The 25,020-nt window shown below is 36.4% G+C and overlaps 1 protein-coding gene and 1 long non-coding RNA gene across 6 annotated transcripts in view; one reads left to right on the top strand and one right to left on the bottom strand.

The window, feature by feature from the left end:
• Positions 1-25,020, top strand: part of TBC1D32 (TBC1 domain family member 32) — a 209,004-nt gene that overhangs the window by 136,836 nt on the left and 47,148 nt on the right. For all 5 annotated transcript variants that reach the window (XR_003126426.3, XM_025422883.3, XM_049115029.1 and 2 more), the window contains 2 exons: positions 17,749-17,874; positions 23,198-23,281. Coding sequence is in view for 4 of the 5 variants with exons in the window: in XM_025422883.3 (XP_025278668.1) it covers positions 17,749-17,874; positions 23,198-23,281 (210 nt within the window). In the remaining variant the exon portion in view is untranslated. The remainder of the gene's footprint in view (positions 1-17,748; positions 17,875-23,197; positions 23,282-25,020) is intronic.
• Positions 1-25,020, bottom strand: part of LOC125755859 (uncharacterized) — a 36,807-nt gene that overhangs the window by 7,553 nt on the left and 4,234 nt on the right. The window contains exon 2 of the long non-coding RNA XR_007413306.1: positions 4,882-5,015. This is a non-coding gene — a long non-coding RNA (uncharacterized LOC125755859). The remainder of the gene's footprint in view (positions 1-4,881; positions 5,016-25,020) is intronic.

The raw sequence follows: 25,020 nt of genomic DNA, 5'->3' as shown, positions 1-25,020 counted from the left end.
CAGATCATGAGATAAACAAAACCTGATTGGTTTCCTGTGCTAGACTTAGATCTCCCAGGAGTTACTGTTGCACCCCTACTTGGCCAGTCTTCTCTACTGCATTCCATTTTTGTGTGTTCAGGACAAGACTTCTTTCTCTAAAGAGGAACAGAAATCCAGTCCTTTCATACTGAGAAATAAAAATGGCTTCAGGGATTAAATAGCATGCTCTGGTTATTGGAAGCATTAGGGAGACATCTGAATGTAAGAAATGTTCTGTCCTTTCTAGCATCCTGTATTCATTTCATTTTTAAATTACTTTTATAATGTTTATTCAGACTGAATTATAAAATAATCAGCAATCTAGATTACATCCATATTCTATATACTGTAGAATACTACTACTACTGTGCAATACCTATCCTTATCAGGAAATCTTTGGATCTGTATTCACTCAGCGGGGGCTGGTATCTTCAAAGTAGAGAGTAAGTTTTTTGTGTCATGGCTTGTATGTTTCTAGTATTCCAAGCACAACACTGACTCCAGGGCCACTGGCAGCATGGCTACATGGCATTGGTTCTCTTTGATCTTAGAAATTTGAATGGCTACTCATTGAGAGCCTCAAATAAATTAGCAAATCCTAATAGAAGTGAACTTCTGCATGTTCCTTGCAAGTCCTGCATCCCCACTCTTTACCTGTATATCCCTTCAAAGACCTTTCCTTAAAAAACAAAAAACAAAACAAAACAAGAAAAGTTTACCCCCTTTGGGCTTTCTAAGAAGTAAACAAAGGAACAGCTAATGTGAGCCAGCTGTATAAATAGATGTGTCACTTTCTGATTCTTTTCTCTCCCTTGCCCTTGACTTTATTTCATGACCTTGCTCTCTATTAATTGTCCTACGTACTGTGGGTCTTATTGTTTTGTTTTGTTAACCATGTGGGTCTTACTGTTTTGTCTTGTTAAAAACTTTATTGAAATGTAATTAACATACTATGTAATTCATCCATTTAAAGTGTACAATTCAGTGATCTTTTTAAAGTATATTAATAGATGCACAGCCATCACCACAAACAACTTTAGAACATTTTTACCACTTCAAAAAGAAAACCACTATTCCCTCTTCCCCCCCTTCCCTCACCAGCCCTAAGCAACCACTAATCTACTTTCTGTCTCTAGAGCTTTCTCGAGTTTGGACTTTTCATATGAATGGAATAGGTTAGTGTGTAGTATTTCTTGACTGACTTTTTAACTTCGCATGTTTTCAAGGTTCATCTCTAAGGTTCATTCATGTTGTAGCATAGGAAAGTACTTCAGTCCTATTTATGATTAAATAATATTCCATTATGTGCATATACCACAATTTATTTATCTGCTGATGGACACTTGGATTGTTTCCACCTTTTGGCTATTATAAATAATGCTGCTATAAACATGTACAAATTTCTACATGAATATGTTTTTATTTCTCTAGAGTATATACCTGGAAGTAGAATTGCTTAGTTATATGGTAATTCTGTGTTTAATAGTTTGAGGAACTGGCTCACTGTTTTCTAAAGCAACTGCATCACTTTACCTTTTCACCAACAGTATTATAAGATTCTCGTTTGTCCACATCATCATGATCATGATCATGTGTTATGATCTGGCCATCCTACTGGGTGTGAAGTGCTACTTCATTGTGGTTTTGATTTGCATTTCCCTGATGATTAGTAATGCTGAGTGTCTCTTCATGTTATATGTCTTCCTTGGAGAAATGACTATTCACATCCTTTGCCTATTTTATAAATTATTTGTCTTTTTGTTATTGAGTTGTAAGAGTTCTTTATGTGTTCTAGATATAAACCCTTTATGGGATATATGATTAGGGATCTTCTTTCGAATCTTAGAATACATAATAGTTTATGCCTCTGGGCCTTTGCTCTTGATATTTCCTTTTCCTATAGTACTACCTCCTCCTCTTTACCCAAGTAGTGCCTTCTTAACCTTTTATGCTAAGTCTGAATGTTACTTCTTCGGAGAAATTATCTCCACCATGTCTAAAATATACTTCTTTTTTTTTAAGATTTTATTTATTTATTTATGAGAGACAGAGAAAGAGAGAGAGAGAGGCAGAGACACAGGCAGAGGGACAAGCAGGCTCCATACAGAAGCCTGATGTGGGACTCAGTCCAGGAACCCTGGGATCACACCCTGAGCTGAAGGCAGACTCTCAACCACTGAGCCACCCAGGCATCCCTAAAATATACTTCTTCCTTTACTTCTGTCTCTCTTGCTTCCTATGGGTTCCTCTAACAGCACTGTACTTTACTGAGTTTGTATTTGTTTACTGTCTGCTGCCCTATAGTGTAAGTTCCATGAGACAAAAATGCCATCTGCTTTAGGTAGTAGACAACAATAAATGTCTATTGAATGAATGGATGAATTAACATTGAATTTCTCCTCCCTTTGTATTTCCCATCATCAGACTCTATCTTCCAAATCTTTGTCAGTGGACATTGGGAATTCCTTTTGGGCTAATACATAAATTTAGAAATTTTTACTCATACCTAGAATAATCTCTGATCTGACTCATTTTTTAGAGCATCAATAGCTCTGCAGTTAGAAAGCCCCTTGAGCTAGACTTCTGTGTATATCATTTTTGAAGTAGACACCTTTATTATAGTTATTTTATCATTTACAAAGTGGTACTTTACGTTTTTATAGCACATAAAAGGTATACATTGTTAGTGTTACATGTCATTTTTTTCCACAATTGAAAAAAAATAAGCAAAAAAAAAATTTACAGCCTTTATCCTGTGATTACTTCAAATTTAATCTTTTGTAGCTTTAGTATCTTAACTTTACTGCTTCCTCTGCTGCATTTTTACTTACCTGATAGGAAATTGATTTTCTGCCTGGCAAAACATTCTTTTTCAAATACTATATGAAGGAGTAAGTTTCATGGTGAAAATCATTCCTTTTAATGGAATGCACCACATAATGTTAAAATCTTTATAGTCTGATTGTTCAGATATTTTTAATTGGATATTTTTAGATGGCATTATGCCTATATGAGAAAACAGATCATTTTAAGGTTCATAATATGTGAAACATAACTATCTGTGATATCTTCCCCCCACCCCAACATGAAGTAATTTTTCTTTTTCAAGTTAAAGAAAGAAGGAGGGAGGATATTGAAGTGAATTCAAGTTAAAACTTGCTTTTCAGTTTGTACATTTTCAGCTCTGAATGAATTCAGTATAAAATATATGTTGAATCATTAGGTTCCATGTACTGGTCAAATGCCTGTGAGGATCATATTCTGTTCTTAGTGAAAAACATGAATCTAATCCACTGTATTAAATCTATATTATTCACATAGATTTGGTACAAAAGCATAAATGAAAATGCAAACCATTGGCAATATTTAATAGTATATTGAGGGGTAGAAAAGGCTTTTTGAAGTATTATATATAATTTATTAATTGTAGACTATTTATAAAATAATCTTTGCAATGTATTTTGTTCAATAGAAAGAAACAAATATTAATAGAGAAGGTTTCTATATGAGAAATGGAACGAAGCAGTACCATGCCATATTCTCTTCCTCTGGAGTTAGGCCTTGTGCAGTGAGTGATCAATAAAGTTTATTGGTTTTGTAGTTCTATTCTTATGATGCCAACATACTTGATCCTAGCTCTCAAGACATGCTGGTATTTAAAATCATTTGGATACTGTTTGTTCTGATTTTAAAAGCTTTTTAAATTATGTCTTGTACATATGGTTAGTCTACAAATATTTTTAGTGATGAATTCTCTCTTTTATCAACTACTTATTTAGGCCTTTATGTCAAATCAGACATTTTCTTATTCTTTTTTCTAATTGTTTTTAACCTTTATGAACATTTATTTTCTGCAGATAAAGGTAAATGACTTTTTTTGATATTATTCTGTTAACTTATGGGACTGGGAGTATGATATTTTGGTTTCTTTTCAGTGTAGTAAATCTTGAGCTGCAGCTGTTGAGATACTTAGTTTACAAATCAGAATAAGTTATTTCTTTTGAATAATAAAACTTATTTTCATGTACTTATTTCTTCATGTTTGAAACACATGTATCTATGGCAACCAAGGGAAACAGATAACCTACTAGTTTAAGTGCAGGTGATAAGGGAAAGTGAATTCTTCATTTCTTGAAAATGTGACTCATTTGTTTTATAGTAATTGATTATCACTTATGTTAAAAAAGGAAAAGGGATATAATTCTACAATGAGGAATAACCTGTATAAAATGTAGATATCATGTGTTAAGAGCTCATGTAGTTCAAATGAAATGTGTAATGAATTTAGATACTCCCAAATTTAGAGATGTACAGAGAACTAATACAGAGAATTTAGGCATCTTATCAATTGCTTCTCACAGACCACTCCAGTCTTTCCTTATTTATTGTAATAAGGGTAGATTGAAATGACTATCTTAAGCTACATGGAAGAAGATAAGCAGAAATGCAAATGAAAAGCAAATATTGCACAAATAAGGTTCAGAATAAGACAAAGGTGATTAAATTAAGCCCAGGAATCTGTTGCTGGTTAGTTTATGAAATCTTTGTTTATTTTGTTTCTTTTGCAGAATCTGTTATGATATTCTATATAAAATGGGTATTCACAATTGCATTTGGGAAAGAAGTACTAGAAGTTTTCTGTGTAAATAGCAGGCTTTTACTGCATTTATATTGAGCTTACTTTTTTCCTCCCTTTGAAACTGTGATTCTTTTTATATTATCCATAATAATCTTATAATCAACGTAACATTCTATGTAATAATCTTTTGAGAAAAAATTATACAGTATCCTCAAGTATGAAAAGATTATAGTGCTTACTATAACAAAGAATTTCAGAATTTAGATATGAAATATTGTTACCTGTGATTGGTGAACATGAAACTTGATGTTTCCCTTTTTTGCCCACATTTTCCTCAGTGATATTAAGGAATGAGTTTAAAACAGTTTTTTTTACTTTCTTTTCCAACTTTGCACTGTCTGTAAATCATAGTGGTCTGAAGGAGCAAAGAGGAGAAGAGCATTTACTCACGAGACACACCAAACCTTTTTTTGGAAAATAAAACAGTCGTTCACCATGGTAACTTCATAACTAGATGTATAATTAATATAGTGAAACTAAATTATAATATGGTACTTTCTCTAAAAATAATACTGTAGGATAAGAATTTTTTAAACCCATTGATATAAAAATGTGAGTTAAGAAAGAAATTGTGTTCAATGTATAGAAGAATATAAACCTGGATTCTCCCTGGTGAAATAGATTGTTTTCTTATTTAACCCTAAGAAGTGAATATTCATTTTATTATAGGAGACTGGATTGTACCCAGAAAGGAGCCAAAACCTCATAAGATATACAATGAGGAGTTAAAAAATCTATACTTTAAAACACTTTACTATAATATTGTGATTAAGGTCCTTTCAAGTGAATAATTTTATACATGCCTATACTTTTACTTATAGTTTATTGAGTTCTTATATAGACTTTATACCAAATTAGGAACTATAATTGCTCTTATTTTAGTGACACTAATATGCTTAGAAGCTTTTAGTCACTGTCACTTTCAGTTATAACTCATGTTTACATAACATGTATATATAAGCAATTTTTATGTACAACAGAATACATCCATTTTAAGAATAGTTTGAATTTTGACATGTCTGTGCACACAGAAGCACCACCATAATCAAATACATAACATTTTCATGACCCCACAAAAGTTCCCCTTGTCCCTTATAGTCAACCTCTCTCTACTTCCAGCCTTAGGCAATTACTGATTCCCCACCCCCCACTACTATTAGATTAGGATTTCTCAACCTCAGCACTATCAATATTTTGGTCTGGGTAATTGCTTGTTGCCAGAGGATGCGGTCCTGTGCCTTGTAGGATTTTTAGCAGCATCCCTGGTCTATATCCACTAGATGCTAGTAGAACTGTATTGTGCTGCCCACTCCCAGGTATGACAATCAGAAATGTCTGTAAGGACTGTTCATGTAACTCCTGGAGAGCAAAACATAGTCCATTTGAGAATAGCTACCAAAGATTAGTTTTTCCTATACTAGTGGTTCATACAAGTAGAATCAATTAGGATACTTTATTTGTGCCTGGTTTCTTTCTCCTAGCATAATGATTTTGAGATTCATCCAGTTTGTTACATGTACCCTTTGCTCTCTCTTTTTACTGAGTGGGATTTCGGTATTGATAAGCTGCAGTTTGGTTAAGTTTTTCCAAAACTTTTGGTTTTGTTCACATATTCTTTAAATACTTAAAATACTTAAAAATATATGCTTTTAAATCTTTGCTATTCACATCGCTCTAGTCCTTTAATGCATCTATTAGTTGATTTTTGTATTGGTTATGAGCCACGTTTTCTCCTTTTCTCATGTTAGTGATTTGTTTATTGAATATCAGACATTATTGATTTTACATTGTTGAATGGAGATTTTGTTTTTCTTTAGATAGTAATGGGCATTTTTTTGAAGTGCTGTCAAGTTATTCATGGATCAGTTTGATCCTTCAAGGCTTTCATTATTTGGTTACAGTGTGTGTAGATTTGCCTTTATTGCTAATTTAACCCTATTACTAAGTTGTTATTTTTCTGGCACCTTTAAGCACTCACTACCCTGGTAGTTAAAGGACTCTGCACCCTGGAATTTTGACATCTGCTAGCACAGAGTATACTGTTCATTTTACATCTCCCAAGTGTTTTTTGCCAAACCTTGTGGAGTTTCAGTCTTAATTTGCATAGTTGTTTATTTTGCAATCAGCTTAACAAAGACATGGATTTCTCTAGTTATTTGTTCTGCTCTTCTTTTCCAGTACTGATCCAAAAATTTTAGCCTCCTCAGTCTCTGCAGTTTGGCTTCTGTCCCTTCAACTTTGCAAGTCCTGCATGGCACCACACTTTGTGCATAGTGATCTTGAGATTGCCTTCAAGAATAAAAGCCAGTTGTAAAGCTCAACACATTAGTTTCCCTTTTCACAAGTAAATCAGTCTTGTATTGCCCATTGTCCAATGTTTGAAAATAGTTGTTTGTTGTATTTTATTCAGTTTTCAGGTTTTTTACAGCAGGATAGCCACTCTATTCCTCGTATCTCCATCATGGGCAGAAGCAAAACTCTGGGTTTTAATTTTTTGTGTTGTTATACACATAGAAAATTTGGGACAACATCAGATTCATATTTGTTCTACTCATATAATCACTAATTTAAAGTTACTGTATTCCTGAGTACCGTTCCTGTGATTCTGTTTCCTCTTGCCTTATTCTCTTCCAAGGGCCTTTGCTGGTATAACACCATTGGCCTCTCTCTGGACTTCCCACTTACTCTGCATAAAGATAGGAAGAATGTTTGGTAGGGGAACTTGGGAGAAGGTTGCAAAATCTTGGATTTTGTGTATGGTGTACTTTCAAGTTAGCCTATCTTTAGGTTATATTGGTACCTTTCAGTTAGGTATATATTTAGACAGCCTTTGGTTGTCTGTCATTGTCTGTGATTGAATAGGTCAGTTCAATTCAGGGGAGACATTTTGAAGTCCTTGTGGCATTTTTTTAAAATTTTTTTTTCAAATAAGTCTCAATTTTAATAAGATCCTTTACATACACATTTGCTACTAAAAATTGAAATAGCACATCAAAAAAATTACAATTTCTGAAAACCAGAAAAATCTACCTTATGCACACCCTCCCCTAATTATACTCTAACCAAACGACCCCAAGTTTTCTGTGTATTCCTTCTGCACAAGTTACTTGGCTTCCGATTTTTTTTTAATTTATTTTTTATTGGTGTTCAATTTACTAACATACAGAATAACCCCCAGTGCCCGTCACCCATTCACTCCCACCCCCCGCCCTCCTCCCCTTCCAGCACCCCTAGTTCGTTTCCCAGAGTTAGCAGTCTTTACGTTCTGTCTCCCTTTCTGATATTTCCCACACATTTCTCCTCCCTTCCCTTATATTCCCTTTCATTATTATTTATATTCCCCAAATGAATGAGAACATATAATGTTTGTCCTTCTCCGACTGACTTACTTCACTCAGCATAATACCCTCCAGTTCCATCCACGTTGAAGCAAATGGTGGGTATCTGTCATTTCTAATAGCTGAGTAATATTCCATTGTATACATAAACCACATCTTCTTTATCCATTCATCGTTCGTTGGACACCGAGGCTCCTTCCACAGTTTGGCTATCATGGCCATTGCTGCTATAAACATCGGGGTGCAGGTGTCCCGGCGTTTCATTGCATGTGTATCTTTGGGGTAAATCCCCAACAGTGCAATTGCTGGGTCGTAGGGCAGGTATATTTTTAACTGTTTGAGGAACCTCCACACAGTTTTCCAGAGTGGCTGCACCAGTTCACATTCCCACCAACAGTGTAAGAGGGTTCCCTTTTCTCTGCATCCTCTCCAACATTTGTTGTTTCCTGCCTTGTTAATTTTCCCCATTCTCACTAGTGTGAGGTGGTATCTCATTGTGGTTTTGATTTGTATTTCCCTGATGGCAAGTGATGCGGAGCATTTTCTCCTATGCATGTTGGCCATGTCTATATCTTCCTCTGTAAGATTTCTGTTCATGTCTTTTGCCCATTTCATGATTGGATTGTTTGTTTCTTTGGTGTTGAGTTTAATAAGTTCTTTATAGATCTTGGAAACTAGCCCTTTATCTGATATGTCATTTGCAAATATCCTCTCCCATTCTGTAGGTTGTCTTTGAGTTTTGTTGACTGTATCCTTTGCTGTGCAAAAGCTTCTTATCTTGATGAAGTCCCAATAGTTCATTTTTGCTTTTGTTTCTTTTGCCTTCGTGAATGTATCTTGCAAGAAGTTACTATGGCCGAGTTCAAAAAGGGTGTTGCCTGTGTTCTTCTCTAGGATTTTGATGGACTCTTGTCTCACATTTAGATCTTTCATCCATTTTGAGTTTATCTTTGTGTATGGTGAAAGAGAGTGGTCTAGTTTCATTCTTCTGCATGTGGATGTCCAATTTTCCCAGCACCATTTATTGAAGAGACTGTCTTTCTTCCAATGGATAGTCTTTCCTCCTTTATCGAATATTAGTTGCCCATAAAGTTCAGGGTCCACTTCTGGATTCTCTATTCTGTTCCACTGATCTATGTGTCTGTTTTTGTGCCAGTACCACACTGTCTTGATGACCACAGCTTTGTAGTACAACCTGAAATCTGGCCTTGTGATGCCCCCAGATATGGTTTTCTTTTTTAAAATTCCCCTGGCTATTCGGGGCCTTTTCTGATTCCACACAAATCTTAAAATAATTTGTTCTAACTCTCTGAAGAAAGTCCATGGTATTTTGATAGGGATTGCATTAAACGTGTATATTGCCCTGGGTAACATTGACATTTTCACAATATTAATTCTGCCAATCCATGAGCATGGAATATTTTTCCATCTCTTTGTGTCTTCCTCAATTTCTTTCAGAAGTGTTCTGTAGTTTTGAGGGTATATATCCTTGACATCTTTGGTTAGGTTTATTCCTAGGTATCTTATGCTTTTGGGTGCAATTGTAAATGGGATTGACTCCTTAATTTCTCTTTCTTCAGTCTCATTGTTAGTGTATAGAAATGCCACTGACTTCTGGGCATTGATTTTGTATCCTGCCACGCTACCAAATTGCTGTATGAGTTCTAGCAATCTTGGGGTGGAGACTTTTGGGTTTTCTATGTAGAGTATCATGTCATCGGCGAAGAGGGAGAGTTTGACTTCTTCTTTGCCAATTTGAATGCCTTTAATGTCTTTTTGTTGTCTGATTGCTGAGGCTAGGACTTCCAGTACTATGTTGAATAGCAGTGGTGAGAGTGGACATCCCTGTCTTGTTCCTGATCTTAGGGGAAAGGCTCCCAGTGCTTCCCCATTGAGAATGATATTTGCTGTGGGCTTTTTGTAGATGGCTTTTAAGATGTCGAGGAATGTTCCCTCTATCCCTATACTCTGAAGAGTTTTGATCAGGAATGGATGCTGTATTTTGTCAAATGCTTTCTCTGCATCCAATGAGAGGATCATATGGTTCTTGGTTTTTCTCTTGCTGATATGATGAATCACGTTGATTGTTTTACGGGTGTTGAACCAGCCTTGTGTCCCAGGGATAAATCCTACTTGGTCATGGTGAATAATTTTCTTAATGTATTGTTGGATCCTATTGGCCAGTATCTTGTTGAGAATTTTTGCATCCATGTTCATCAGGGATATTGGTCTGTAATTCTCCTTTTTGGTGGGGTCTTTGTCTGGTTTTGGAATTAAGGTGATGCTGGCCTCATAGAACGAATTTGGAAGTACTCCATCTCTTTCTATCTTTCCAAACAGCTTTAGGAGAATAGGTATGGTTTCTTCTTTAAACGTTTGATAGAATTCCCCTGGGAAGCCATCTGGCCCTGGACTCTTGTGTCTTGGGAGGTTTTTGATGACTGCTTCAATTTCCTCCCTGGTTATTGGCCTGTTCAGGTTTTCTATTTCTTCCTGTTCCAGTTTTGGTAGTTTGTGGCTTTCCAGGAATGCGTCCATTTCTTCTAGATTGCCTAATTTATTGGCGTATAGCTGTTCATAATATGTTTTTAAAATCGTTTGTATTTCCTTGGTGATGGTAGTGACCTCTCCTTTCTCATTCATGATTTTATTAATTTGAGTCTTCTCTCTCTTCTTTTTAATAAGGCTGGCTAATGGTTTATCTATCTTATTAATTCTTTCAAAGAACCAACTCCTGGTTCTGTTGATCTGTTCCACAGTTCTTCTGGTCTCGATTTCGTTGAGTTCTGCTCGAATCTTTATTAACTCCCTTCTTCTCTTGGGTGTAGGATCTATTTGCTGTTTTTTCTCTAGCTCCTTTATGTGTAAGGTTAGCTTTTGTATTTGAGTTCTTTCCAGTTTTTGTATGGATGCTTGTATTGCGATGTATTTCCCCCTTAGGACTGCTTTTGCTGCATCCCAAAGATTTTGAACGGTTGTATCTTCATTCTCATTAGTTTCCATGAATCTTTTTAATTCTTCCTTAATTTCCTGGTTGACCCTTTTTTCTTTTAGCAGGATGGTCCTTAACCTCCACGTGTTTGAGGTCCTTCCAAACTTCTTGTTGTGATTTAGTTCTAATTTCAAGGCATTATGGTCTGAGAATATGCAGGGGACGATCCCAATCTTTTGGTATCAGTTCAGACCCGATTTGTGACCCAATATGTGGTCTATTCTGGAGAAAGTTCCATGTGTGCTTGAGAAGAATGTGTATTCAATTGAGTTTGGATGTAAAGTTCTGTAGATATCTGTGAAATCCATCTGGTCCAGTGTATCATTTAAAGCTCTCGTTTCTTTGGAGATGTTGTGCTTAGAAGACCTATCGAGTATAGAAAGAGCTAGATTGAAGTCACCAAGTATAAGTGTATTATTATCTAAGTATTTCTTCACTTTGGTTAATAATTGATTTATATATTTGGCAGCTCCCACATTCGGGGCATATATATTGAGGATTGTTAAGTCCTCTTGTTGAATAGATCCTTTAAGTATGATATAGTGTCCCTCTTCATCTCTCACTACAGTCTTTGGGGTAAATTTTAGTTTATCTGATATAAGGATGGCTACCCCTGCTTTCTTTTGAGGACCATTCGAATGGTAAATGGTTCTCCAACCTTTTATTTTCAGGCTGTAGGTGTCCTTCTGTCTAAAATGAGTCTCTTGTAGACAGCAAATAGATGGGTCCTGCTTTTTTATCCAGTCTGAAACCCTGCGCCTTTTGATGGGGTCATTAAGCCCATTCACATTCAGAGTTACTATTGAGAGATATGAGTTTAGTGTCATCATGATATCTATTCAGTCCTTGTTTTTGTGGACTGTTCCACTGAACTTCTTCTTAAAGGGGAATTTTAAGAGTCCCCCTTAAAATTTCTTGCAGAGCTGGTTTGGAGGTACATATTCTTTCAGTTGCTGCCTGTCTTGGAAGCTCTTTATCTCTCCTTCCATTTTGAATGAGAGCCTTGCTGGATAAAGTATTCTTGGTTGCATGTTCTTCTCATTTAGGACCGTGAATAGATCCTGCCAGCCCTTTCTGGCCTGCCAGGTCTCTGTGGAGAGGTCTGCTGTTACCCTAATATTCCTCCCCATAAAAGTCAGGGATTTCTTGTCTCTTGCTGCTTTAAGGATCTTCTCTTTGTCTTTGGAATTTGCAAGCTTCACTATTAAATGTCGAGGTGTTGAACGGTTTTTATTGATTTTAGGTGGGGATCTCTCTATTTCCTGGATCTGAATGCCTGTTTCCCTTCCCAGATTAGGAAAGTTTTCAGCTAGAATTTGCTCAAATTCATATTCTGGCCCTCTGTCCCTTTCGGCGCCCTCGGGAACACCAATTAAACATAAGTTTTTCTTCCTCAGGCTGTCGTTTATTTCCCTTAATCTATCTTCATGGTCTTTTGATTGTTTGTCTCTTTTTTCCTCAGTTTCCCTCTTTGCCATCAACTTGTCTTCTAGGTCACTCACTCGTTCTTCCACCTCGTTAACCCTCGTCGTTAGGACTTCTAGTTTGGATGCATCTCATTCAATTGATTTTTAATTTCTGCCTGATTAGCTCTAAATTCTGCAGTCATGAAGTCTCTTGAGTCCTTTATACTTTTTTCTAGAGCCACCAGTAGCTGTGTAATAGTGCTTCTGAATCGGCTTTCTGACATTGAATTGTAATCCAGATTTTGTAACTCTGTGGGAGAGAGGACTGTTTCTGTTCTTTCTTTTGAGGTGAGGTTTTCCTTCTAGTCATTTTGCTCAGTGCAGAGTGGCCAAAAGCAAGTTGTATTGGGAAAAGGAGAAAAAGAGAGGAGAGAAAGAAGGAAAGAAAAGAGAAAGAGAAAAAAAAGGAAGAAAAAAAAGAAAAAGAGAAAGAAAAAGAAAGAAAGGAGAAAAAGGGGTGGGGGAGGGAAGGAAACAAATCAAAAATCAAAAAAAAAAAAAAAAAAAAAAAAAAAGAACCACGGGTGAGTATCTTCTGATTCTGTGTACTTTTAAGTTCCTTGGCTTCCCCTGGAAGTTGTCAGTCAGTCTAGCTGCTCTTCTGGGGAGGGGCCTGCTGTGCTGATTTTCAGGTGTTAGCAGTTGGGGGAGCTGCTGTGCCCCTGCCTGGTGCAGGGCTCAGTGGGGGTTGTTTACCCCATGAGGCCCCAGGAGCAACAGCCCTAGTGGCGGGGCCAGCTCTGGAGCCCTAGATTCAGCCCCCGCAGGAACTCCGGAGCTCTCCGTCTGCAGGGCCTGGAGGCTCCGGGGCGGGGCTGCTGATCTGCTCAGCTCGGGCAGGAGCATCCTTGCTGTCCTGGGCCCTCCCGGCCTCTGCCTTTCCCGGGGGAGGCGGGATCCTGGGCTGTGTCCCGGCGCCCTGTGCTCCGAAGCCTGCGCTGGTGGATTCGCGCTCCCGGGCCGCGCAACCCCGTCTGCGGAGCTGCCGCCCGAGCCCCTCCGAGCTGCTCCTGGAACCGCGCAGCCCCCTCCGCACAGAGCCTCTTCCTCTGCCCGAGCCCCTCCGAGCTGCTCCCGGGGCCGCGCAGCCCCCTCCGCGGAGCCGCCGCCCGAGCCCCTCCGAGCTGCTCCGGTCCCGCCGGGTCCCCCGTGCCCGCTGCAGCCCTTAGGGAGCTCGGCGCACTCTCCTGGGCGCGCAGGTGCCTGTTACTGTCCCAGGGAACCCGAGGGCATCCCCGCCCTCCTGGGTCCTGCTCCACCTCCCCGCGAGCCCCTTTCCGCCCGGGAAGGTCGGTGCAGCTCCTGCTCCTCCGGGACGGGGCTCTCCTGTCCTGGGGACACTCGCCCCGGCCTCAGCCCGGCTCCTCGTGGGGCCGCTCCCCCTTGGAGGCCTTTGTTTCTTTATTTCTTTTTCCCCCGTCTTCCTACCTTGATAGATGCGCGAACTCTTCTCACTGTAGCATTCCAGCTGGTCTCTCTTTAAATCTCAGGCCGAATTGATAGATTTTCAGGATAATTTGAAGGTTTTCTAGGTAATTTGGTCGGCTTCCGATTTTTTGATGTTAGGTTTTATCTTAATGACTTTAGGCTTCTCAAACACTTAGGCACACTGAAAACCTAGTAGTGCTTCCTTAGGTCAAATTGAAAAGTGGACATAAACTGACACCATTCAAATGCAAACTACAGGAACTGAAGTCATTCAAATGAAAACTACAGGATTCCTCACAAACTACTAATATCAAACTAGAATAGATATAAGACAGTTTATATCATAGATTATTAAAATATTACAATTTGTCTTAACATAGAACAGCTTTCCCGAGCTGCTGCATAATGATCCTAGAATTACTAATCAGAGGAAATAGTACAAGTTTATGTTTACATTGGCTCCGTGTCATAATTATTCTCCATGCTGGTATCCTCAAAAACATCTTTATGATACAGGCAATAATGACAGGTACATCTAAGTCTTTTTTTTTTTTTTTTTCCAATTTTCTTTTTTTATTGGGAAACCAATGTAACAAACCTGGACTTATTGAAAATGAAATCAGTAACTAAGACTCTGCAGGCCCCATCTCCAACCAGCACCAAGGCCTCTGCTTGGCCTGACCCCAGTTCCTCAAGCTCCCCAAAGGACAACTATGCTGAGAAGCTGAGGTCAACCTCAGAGCTACTTTCCCACACTGCAGCCCCCTCCACCCCAGCCTCCACTGACACACACTCACCCTACCCTGGATCAGCAGTCTGGGCCTAAGGAGGGTATAGTGGTTCCCAGGGTGGCAGGGAATCACAGGCACACCCCAACCTGTTCAAAATCCCAAGTTAGCAAAGGAAGACAGAAAAAGAGACTGGCTTGCCCACCCAAGTGATGGTGTCTATGTTAGCTGTTTCAGTACTAACAGATTTCTTGGACTCCATTTATCTACTCCTATCTACTACTCTGTTAGTCCCAAATTTGGAGGGGGGAATAGAGGAATCACTATTCCCCTCAAACATGAATATTACAGATATATATATTTTTCAGTTAACATTGTATCAAATCACTAAATATTTTTAACTATGAGGAATGCAAGTCGAAAGGCTTACTCTCTCATTGATTGGAGGAATGTAACCAGATGTATATAAAGGTTACCAAGTTGTCTGTAGGAGTCTTTGTAGTCACTCTGTCTTGGGCTCAGCCTAAATTCCAATTTCCAGGTAAACTGGACCCTTTAGCTCTTCCACCAACTGATAGACTTACATGTGTCTCACATCTGCTGCTTCAGTACTGTTTACAATTGTGGTGCCTTGTGTCCTTTTTCTCAGAATGAGATGAAAAAAAAACAATAACAAAAGTGTGAAAGGATGGGAGGGCAAGAGGAGCGTGCAGGGCAGGAGGGAAGAGGAAAAGGATAATGTAGGAGTTTTAAATAGCAGGTAATTTATGAAAGAGCTACATGGGCATCTTCTACTTGAAGGAGGAGATAGTTATAAAGGACAGGTTACATAAAGATACAAAAGATGATATAGAGGAAGATACAGATGAAAAACTGCATTTGTCTTTGCAACCATGTGCCACTAGTGATTCTTATTAGGCTTTAAGTAATTTGTTCTTGGGAGAATAAGTAATGTAGATATTCTAAATGATAAACTATAAGAAAATTATTTTAATGCTGTTGAGTTAAGTCTTTACCTAATTCATATTAAGATACATTTAACGTTATAACTTTGTTATTAGTAACATAATTTTCAACAAAGTTATCAGCTTTGGTATTTCTTGAGTTTAGGTTAAAGGTTTTGAGAGTTTTTATAAAAAGAATCATTTTTTCCTTTGACTTAATAACTTTAATTTTTCTCTACTTATTGCTTCTGATTGAGGCTATTTATGAAATGTTACAGGATCATTTTGTTCTTAATATTCAAAGAGAAGAGAATAGTACTAAATATCTGAATTACATATTCTTTCAACAAAACCATTCTTGTTCATATATTTGTGTGAGTATGCATATGTTTAGTATATTTATTTATATATTCATGTGTTTGTATAAAATAATATGTAGCTTTGATATGCGAAGGCTTTTTGGTATCTACATGTCAAATAGGGGCCTATTTACATGAATTATTATTTATATATTTAAACATTATTTTTAGATATAACCATGAAGGTCTGGGTAATATGTTGTTGCTTTTTTAAGGTTAAATAAGACCAATTTTTAAAAAAGATTTTATTAATTATCTCTTTAAACAGAGAGAGAGAGGCAGAGACATAGGCAGAGGGAGAAGCAGGCTCCCTGTGGGGAGCCCGATGTGGGACTTGATCCCAGGACTCCGGGATCATGCCCTGAGCCAAAGGCAGAGGCTCAACTGCTGAGCCACCCAGGTGTCCCTAAATAAAACCAATTTAGATCATAGGAATGATAAATGTGTCTTAATTGCACTACAATAATGTGTGTGTGTGTGTGTGTATATATACATATATATACACACACACACACTCATATACACACATACATATATGTGTATATATATATATACATACTTATATATATAAGCATATGCTTTATGAGAACAAGTGACTTTGTCTTGATTGTTGTAGCCAAGTAGGAAAAACTCCATACATATTTATTGATTATTGAATATTGAATCTTTTTACAAAGATTGGATGGAAAATGAAAATAGTTTGGTATGATAGGTTAATTTTTTAAATCTCTAAGAGTAAGGACTTGCTTTATATTTTTATTCATTTCTTTTAGGAAGGTAGAAGTTGGTTGAAATTCTCCCCAGTAATAGATTGATCACTGTTATCTTCCTGGTGGTATTTATCAGCCCAAAAAGAGCTTTGGCAGATATATTTTGTAGTATAAGATGTCTAGACACATTTGGGCAGAGGCAGTCTGGCCTTTGACTCTGTTTTCAAAAGGTTCTTACTCCTTTTTGATCCCCAAACCTCTTTCAAGAAAAGTGTTAAAAGATAGGAGTTTATGTGACTGCCTATTCCCCCATGATCTTCTAGAAAATAAGAGAACATTATTGCTTTTTTTTCTCCCCCTTGAATCTTTATCTACATGTGTGAGAAGATAGTATATATGTTTGCTTGAATAAATATTTGTATATCCTTTTTTTAAGGACACTTACATCCTTTTAAAATATATTATTTATAGATGTTTTCTAATACAAAATCTCATGAGAATGATATTAGAATGGAGGATGGAAAAATCTCATGGGAATAAAATTAAAGTTAAAATGGAAAAATAAAATTAGGTGGAAGTTGGCTGTGTATTCATGAAACTGCTTAGAAAGAAGTTATAGTTTAACCCTACATACTCTTTCAGCACCAATCACATTTGGTATAATTTTTTGCAAGTGGAAATAAATGGCTAGAAATTCTCTGTGCTTATTTTTTTTTTTTTTGCTCTTAAAGAAATGAAGAACGTATCTGAATGTGCATGAGAAAAGAGTATAATGTACATGTCAATCTATGTAGTGAAATCTTCTATATATCACATCTATTATTTGATGTGTGTTGCTTCAAATACTCAGTAATGAATCATATTCATATAAGAAAAAGAACATTCAAGAATTATGGTTATGAATCATTCCATTTTGTGAGCTTTTAATAAATTCATTTTATAGGCTTTAAATAAGTATAATTGATGGTGTAAGATGTAATTACAGAAAAATGTCTGTTTTCTTCTGACAGCCATATAGTACTTCTGGAATATGTAACTATTTACATATTTAACAGCAATACTTATATTTTTGGTGTTTCTAGCATCTCCTTATAATGATATAACATGCTGTATTTCTTATTAGACAATGATCTTGGCAAGCTTTTATTACACTTCAAAATGTCTGATAAACAAACTGAGTGGATAGAAAACTGCCGAAGACAATTTTGCAAAATGATGAAGGCCAAACCTGATATAATTAGTGGAAGTGGTGAGTATATTGTTTAATTTTTGTGGTGTTTTTTGGTATGAAAATTATATTAATGATAGTTGTGTTTCCTAAAGATTAGTGTTGACATGTCTCGAATATATAATACTGGTTCCAGAAGTCCATTGACTTATGAGAAATTTACAATCCTGGAAAGCAAAAATTACAATCTGAAATGCAGGGAAGCTGGGAGCCAGAGCAAAGGTAGAGGAAAAGGCCCATCAGCCCTCAACCCCTAATAAGAATAAAATTGTAGGTAGCACATAAACTTCCAGAGAAATATTAAAATCTGAGAAACTACTAAACTCTCTTAAACTAAGAGGTGTTGGTAAACAAGGTTGGAACACTGAGCTGCCTATTACCAGGTAATCATTTCCTCGGTTTCACCAACTTTCACCTGAATATATTGTACTGCTGTATTTCTTGAAACTTTGTTGACTTTTTTATTGACACATATCTGGAAACTCTGCTGCATCCAGCCAAGTAAACTTAGTCACTCTCAAGGCAGTTGGAAATTTTATTTTGAGGAAATAGCTACATTTCCTAAACTAGCAAATACATTGTTTTATATTCAAATATTTACATGTGCATTTATTTTCTAAAAATCATTTTATAATTAGCATTATTTTGAATAAAGGTCTGAGAAAAAGGTTTTATTTATTTATTTATTTATTTATTTATTTATTTATTTATTTATAAAGATTTTATTTATTCATGAGAGACACACAAAGAGGCAGAGACACAGGCAGAGGGAGAAGCAGACTCCCTTTGGGGAGGCTGATGTGGGACTCGATTCCAGGACCCCGGGGTCACACCCTGAGCCAAAGGCAAACTCTCAACCACTGAGCCGCCCAGGGATCCTCGAGAAAAAGGTTTTAATGTAAACATAAGGTAGATTTTTGTTTTGAAAGATATAATTTAAAATTGTCCACTTTATTAGCCATGCTTTATGGTTTTCATATTTGTATGATTTGTTATAAAATTAAAAATGGGAAGGGATGCCTTGGAGGCTCAGCTGTTGAGCATCTGCCTTCAGCTCAGGGCATGATCCCGGTCCCAGGATCAAGTCCCACATCAGGCTCCCCTCAAGGAGCCTGCTTCTCCCTCTGCCTGTGTCTCTGCCTTTCTCTCTATGTCTCTCATGAATAAATAAATAAAATCTTTAAAAAATGGTAAATAAAAAATGTTTTTATTTTGCTGTTGGAAAAATTATATTTTCAGAGACTTTTGATGTTTATCTATGGGCAATTCAGAGTTGAACTTGTTAAATTTTCTTTTTGCCTCATCTATCCTAGAATCATTGATTGAGAATGCCATCAGATGCAGGATAAAAAGATGAGGTCAATAAATGCCTACTCTACAGCAAAAGGAACCAGAAAGGGGTAGCCTATAGAGACACTGTTTTTTAGAAAGTGACCACTTTAATCTAGCCAAATACTACAGAAAATCCTGCAGGCAAGGCTTGGGCACAGCCTGGACTTCTTTCCTTACCTGCCAGTAATGGGGCACCCTTGCTAGGACTGTATCAGAGGAGATTTAGAGTGTTAAAGATTTTCACCATCACTCAGTGGTAACAGGGTCAAATCACCTCCTTCCCCTCCAGACATGTGTTTCACACATGCAACCAATTTAAAATTAGTATCAGCAAAAAAATAAATAAAACCCAAAAGGCAATTTTAGAAGTGAAAATACTATAACCAAAATAAAACACTGAATGAATTGGTTCAACAATAAAATGGACAGAGGTAAGAATTGGTGACTTGAAAATATCAACAGAGAGGAAATAGACTTTTGGAGAAAAAGAATTAACAGCCTCAGAAATCTGTGGGACCATAACAAAGGTCTAATATTTGTGTCATTGGAGACCTGGGAAGAGGTTAGAACTATAAATGTATTTGAAGAAATATAGCTAAAAAATTTCCAAATTTACCTAAATCTATGGATTCAAGAACCACAAACAGGGTAAACCCAAAGAAATCCACACCAAGATACAATATAGTCAAACCTCTAAAAACTAAAGACAAAAACCTCTAAAAACTAAAGACAAAAAAATCTTGAAAGCAAAGAAGGAGAAACAACATCTTACCTATAGGGGAGAATCCATACCACTGACTGTGGACTTCTCACCTGAAAAGATGGAGGACAGAGGGGGTAGCATGACATTCAAGCGGTGTAAGAAAGAATGGTTAACTTGAATTCCACATGCATTGAAAATAGTCTTCAGGAATAGACTATCTGGAAATTCTCAGAAGAAGAATTTGTCAACAGCAGACCTATGCTAAATGAAGGGATAAGGAAGTTCTCTGCTTCTGTACCATCCTAGCAGCTTCCTGAGAATCTATAATTATCCAAAATAATTTTTTCTTAAAAAAATATAGAGAAAAGAATGAATACAAACTACTTGAGAACATTGAGGAAAAACAGTTTTTCTGTGCTTACAATTTGTATGAAGAGTGGATATGGTTGGATGCAGTAAGACTGCAAAGTGCCTGAAACCCATGAGTTTAGTTTTACATGGGATAGAGAGATGGGAGCCATGATTTAATTCTTGAAGAAGCAGCTGTTCAAGGAACCAACATTTGGTGGTTACATGCAAGATGGATTCATTGGGGAAAAATTGGGTCTCTGGTGTAATTTATCTTATGATCTGATGATATGCTAGCAGTGATAAAAGATTAAAAAATAATTAAAAAATAATAAATCCAGGAGAAGTTTTGCATGTTTGTAAACACTGAGCTGCCTTAGTTTGGGGACCAGCTTTTGTTGTGACAGCAGTGCCAAGGGAGAAAGCAGAGTCAATACCCAACTATCCCTGAACAATTTGTCCTCAGGTTTTCCTCATTAGGTAAATCCATGTCCCTTTGTAGTCTGTCTATCTATCTATCTATCTATCTATCTATCTATCTATCATCTGTCTATCTGTTATAAATTTTGGTTTTATAGTCCGTGTCATATAAATTTTGGTTTTATAGTCCGTGTCATAGTCCAACTCCATGGATAAATATGTTTAAAGTAGGAGTCTTGGGCAGCCCTGGTGGCTCAGCGGTTTAGCGCTGCCTTCAGCCTAGGGCAGGATCCTGGAGACCTGGGATCGAGTCCTGCATCAGGCTTCCTGCGTGGAGCCTACTTCTCCCTCTGCCAGTGTCTCTGCCTCTCTCTTGCTGTGTATCTCTCATGAATAAATAAATAAAATCTTAAAAAAAATAAAGTAGGAGGTTTATAATCTAAAATTATAGATTATAAGATTTTCTAGAAATTCCAGATCTGTCATTTGAAATAAAAAGGTCCACTTAAGATGAAAAGAATATTTTATAGTTAACTTTCTGGACAGTAATATTCTAGAGTTAATTTATATTTAAAATTAAGTGTTTCATTATATGAAGTAATTTCTGTGAGTTATAGATCATGGAATTTTCAGTGAATTGACAACAAGTGAAGTGGTCGGTCATACAGATAAATAGCCACTCTCGTAATTAGTTAGATGTGTCAATGAGATTTCAGCCATGGGTTCAACTATCATATATAGATCAGTTTTTGATATTATTCCATAATTATAGCCTATTCCTCAAATTATTTAGAAGTGCATAGTGCTGTTCATAAGGGTTGCTGGGCAAAATGAATATATTAATTCAGAATGATTTTCTAAAATTCATCAAGATATTCTTAAAAGATTATAATCTCAATAGTCAATATTAAATAACTTATAAGCAAACACATGGAAGTTGAAAGCTCTCACCAAAGGTTATTTATGTATAGATTCATAGATAAATACTTTGAAAGATTTTTTTATGAGTGAGAGAATTTATCCTTAGGCCTGTGAAGATAGAACCATTAAACTACTGTAAATTTAAATAATTGACAATACTCGTGCCCTTTCTGATCCTTAACTACTATATTTTCATACTTTTTAATACTTATTTTAACTTGAAATCAGAATATGAATAGAATTCAATGATTAAAAATTTTGTTTTTATCATAAGCCATTAAAATACTGTGATATGTAGCTTGTCAGAGCTACAGTTGTTGGAAAGCACAGGTTATTCCTGTTTGATTTTATATTTTTCACATGTCGAACACTAATTACTTTATGACTTATGTGCTTAAAATGCACTTGGATATGATAAAGGGTCCATTTAGTTAATATAGGTCAGAGTCAATATCCTGAATGTAACACAGTTTTAGAAGGTGACTTAAGCTTACTTGCTATATTTATATAGTATATGCATATCATTTACTTTATACATGTATTTGTTTCCAGAAAAATAATTCTGGATTCTATATTAAGTATAATTCAACTGATTATATACATTTTGAAGGTAGTAAATGCAAACATAGCGGGATTATCTATATGGCACTATCAATTAGTCCAGTCCAGGAAAGAGTCATTTGTCCCCTCTAAACTAGATAGAAAAAAGCTTACTTTTTTTTTTGATGCAGTTCTTTACTGTTTCACTGATAGAAAGGCATCTTTTCCAACTTATTTTAAATCAGTGAACTTTATTTTTTAGAGCAGTTTTAGATATACAGCAAAATAGAGGAGAAAGTACAGAGAGTTCCCATATACATCCTATGCCTTACACATGCACAACCTCCCCCACTATAAACACTTCACATCAGACTGATAAACTTGTTACTATCAGTGACCCTATAGTGACACATCATTATCATCCAAAGTCCATAGTTTACAGTAGGGTTCACTTTTGGTGTTTGCACATTCTATGAATTTTAACAAATGTATAATGGAGAAATTTATCTGCTATTTTGGGTCATACAGAAGAATGTTACTGCCCTAAAAATCTTGTGTTCTGCCCATGCATCTTTCCCTCTTCCCAACTGCTGGCAAGCTTACTTTTGATCCTTTTGTCTTGAACAGTTATAAAGTTGCAAAGTGTATAAAACAAAAAAATATGTCCTGATGTTGAAAGGGAAGGAAGTCTTGATTGTGGTCTTGGAGTTCAGATAATTTTTTTTCTGTATGTGTGAATAATGATGATAAGATATTATAGCCTAATTAGTGATGATTTTCTTTCTGTATCGAAATCATTTGGCGAATTCTGAAGTAATCCTTAGAGAATCTAAAGATAACAGATGATTCTTTTCCAGTTTTACATTGAATAGTTTCTCAGTGAAGCAATTAAAATTTAATTTACATCGGAAACATTGTTATGAATATTAAAGTGGTACGTGTTTTGAATTGGACCCCCTTAAGAGTGTAACTGCGAAGAAGTTCAGATGAGTTTTATCTCCTAGTCTGTGACTTTTGAGATGCATTATCATGTATTATTCTTGACCTTTAATATCCTAATTATTCTCTTGTTTATTACAGCTTTACTAGAATTGCTTGAAAAATTTGTGCTTCATCTCTCTGAAAGCCCATCTGAGTGCTACTTCCCCTCAGTGGAATATACAGGTACATTTTAAGCATCTTGAATTTTGAAAAGTACTTAGTTATATAAAAAGTAGATAATATTTCATAGAGCTATCTAATTAGATTAAAAATATGCACAAGTTTTCTCATTTTAAAAATCAAATGATGCTCTATGTACAGTGTAGATATGTTTCAATCTCTTCTCTGCAAATGTCTGGATTTTCTTGTAACTTTCTAACTCCTTTTTGAACTCTTTTTTTTTTTCTTTCTTTCTACCCATCAAAAGTTGTTTTTCCTTAAGACATGTCTTTCTTCTGATTCTATCCACTATCCCCTAGTGATATCATTTGTTTGTACTGTTTTACCTACTTCATATATTGATAACTTCAAAATTCCCATCTTCTATTCAAAAATCTACTATAAGATTCATTGTAGTATACCTAGCTGCTTAGTAGGTAAATATCACCTGTATGTACTACAGAAACCCTCAGACTCGAAATGTCAGCAGGGCCCTCACCTCATCATACCTTATTAATAAATACCTTTTTCTATATTGTCTGTTTTGGTGGGCAGTACAATCACCAACTATTCATCTGAACTAGAAACCAAATAATTTAAGTTCGTATTTTCTTCTAAGTTACCAAACTATGTTAATTCTATGTTCTTAATAGATCTCAAATTTATTTACTTAATTCATCTCTTCTTTGTTCAGGCCACCATTGCTTCTTGCCTAGGGCATTATGATAGCCCCTTTTCCTGGTGTCCCTGATTAGAATCTGATTTCCTTTCAAAGGTATTCTTTTATGCTGCTCTCAGAATCTAACATTTGAAGTGCAAATCTGACCCACTCATTCCTCTACCTCTTAGAAGATCACCATTGACCATTAAGTAAAGTCTAGGCTTCTTACCATGACTCCCAAAATCTTACATTTTCCTTCCCTTTTGTTCCTCTCTGGCATTATGTCTTTCTCTCTATGCCTTATATTTGTTTTTCATGAACACTAAACTATTAGCACTTCCAAGTTCTCCCTTCCCCCATCCAAATACATTCATTTATTAAATGCATATTGTTCTCTATTATTTAATAGAATTTTTATAAGTATTTAGACACAGCAGTAAACAAAAGAGGGGAAAAAATCTTGCCTTCGGTGGGAAGATAGAATAAATAAATGCTTTACTATATCAAATAGTATGGTGGCTACTGAGAAATACATAGCAGGGAAGAGGGCTAGAGAGTGCTACCTGGGGGTGGGGTTACATTATTAAATCATGTTCAGACTAGCAAAGCTAGGAGCAAGTTATGTAGATATTTTCAGGGGGAGGAGAATTCCTGCTAGTGACCAGGAAAGAGATAATTATGACTGAATAGGATTACAGGAGAAGCATTGTTGGTATTGAAGTCAGAGGGGGAAGGACAGTAGATGGTTTTTGGAAGTCCCTGCAGGGTCTTGAATGTAGAAACACGTGTTCAGATTTACATTTTTACAAGATTGCTGTGGCGGCTGTGTTGAGAAAAGACAGAAGGGAGGACAGAGGACTAACACATGGAAATGAAGTAGGAGACTGTTGAGAAGATCCAGATGAAAAATGATAATGGCTTGGATGAGATTGTCAGTGGGAGATAGTGAGAAGTATTTGGATTCTAGGTATATTTTGATGATAGAGCCAGCAGAAATGAGTGACTGACAATGGAATGTGAGAGAAAGGAAGGAAGCAAAGAAGACTCTAGATTATTGACTCATGCCAATGGAAGGATGAGATTATCATACACCAAGATGGAG

The sequence above is a fragment of the Canis lupus genome, chromosome 1, assembly GCF_003254725.2.
Source record: "Canis lupus dingo isolate Sandy chromosome 1, ASM325472v2, whole genome shotgun sequence".
Lineage (NCBI taxonomy): Eukaryota > Metazoa > Chordata > Mammalia > Carnivora > Canidae > Canis > Canis lupus.
The sequence above is the reverse complement of the archived record's forward strand: the minus strand, read 5'-3'. Positions and strand labels throughout refer to the sequence as shown.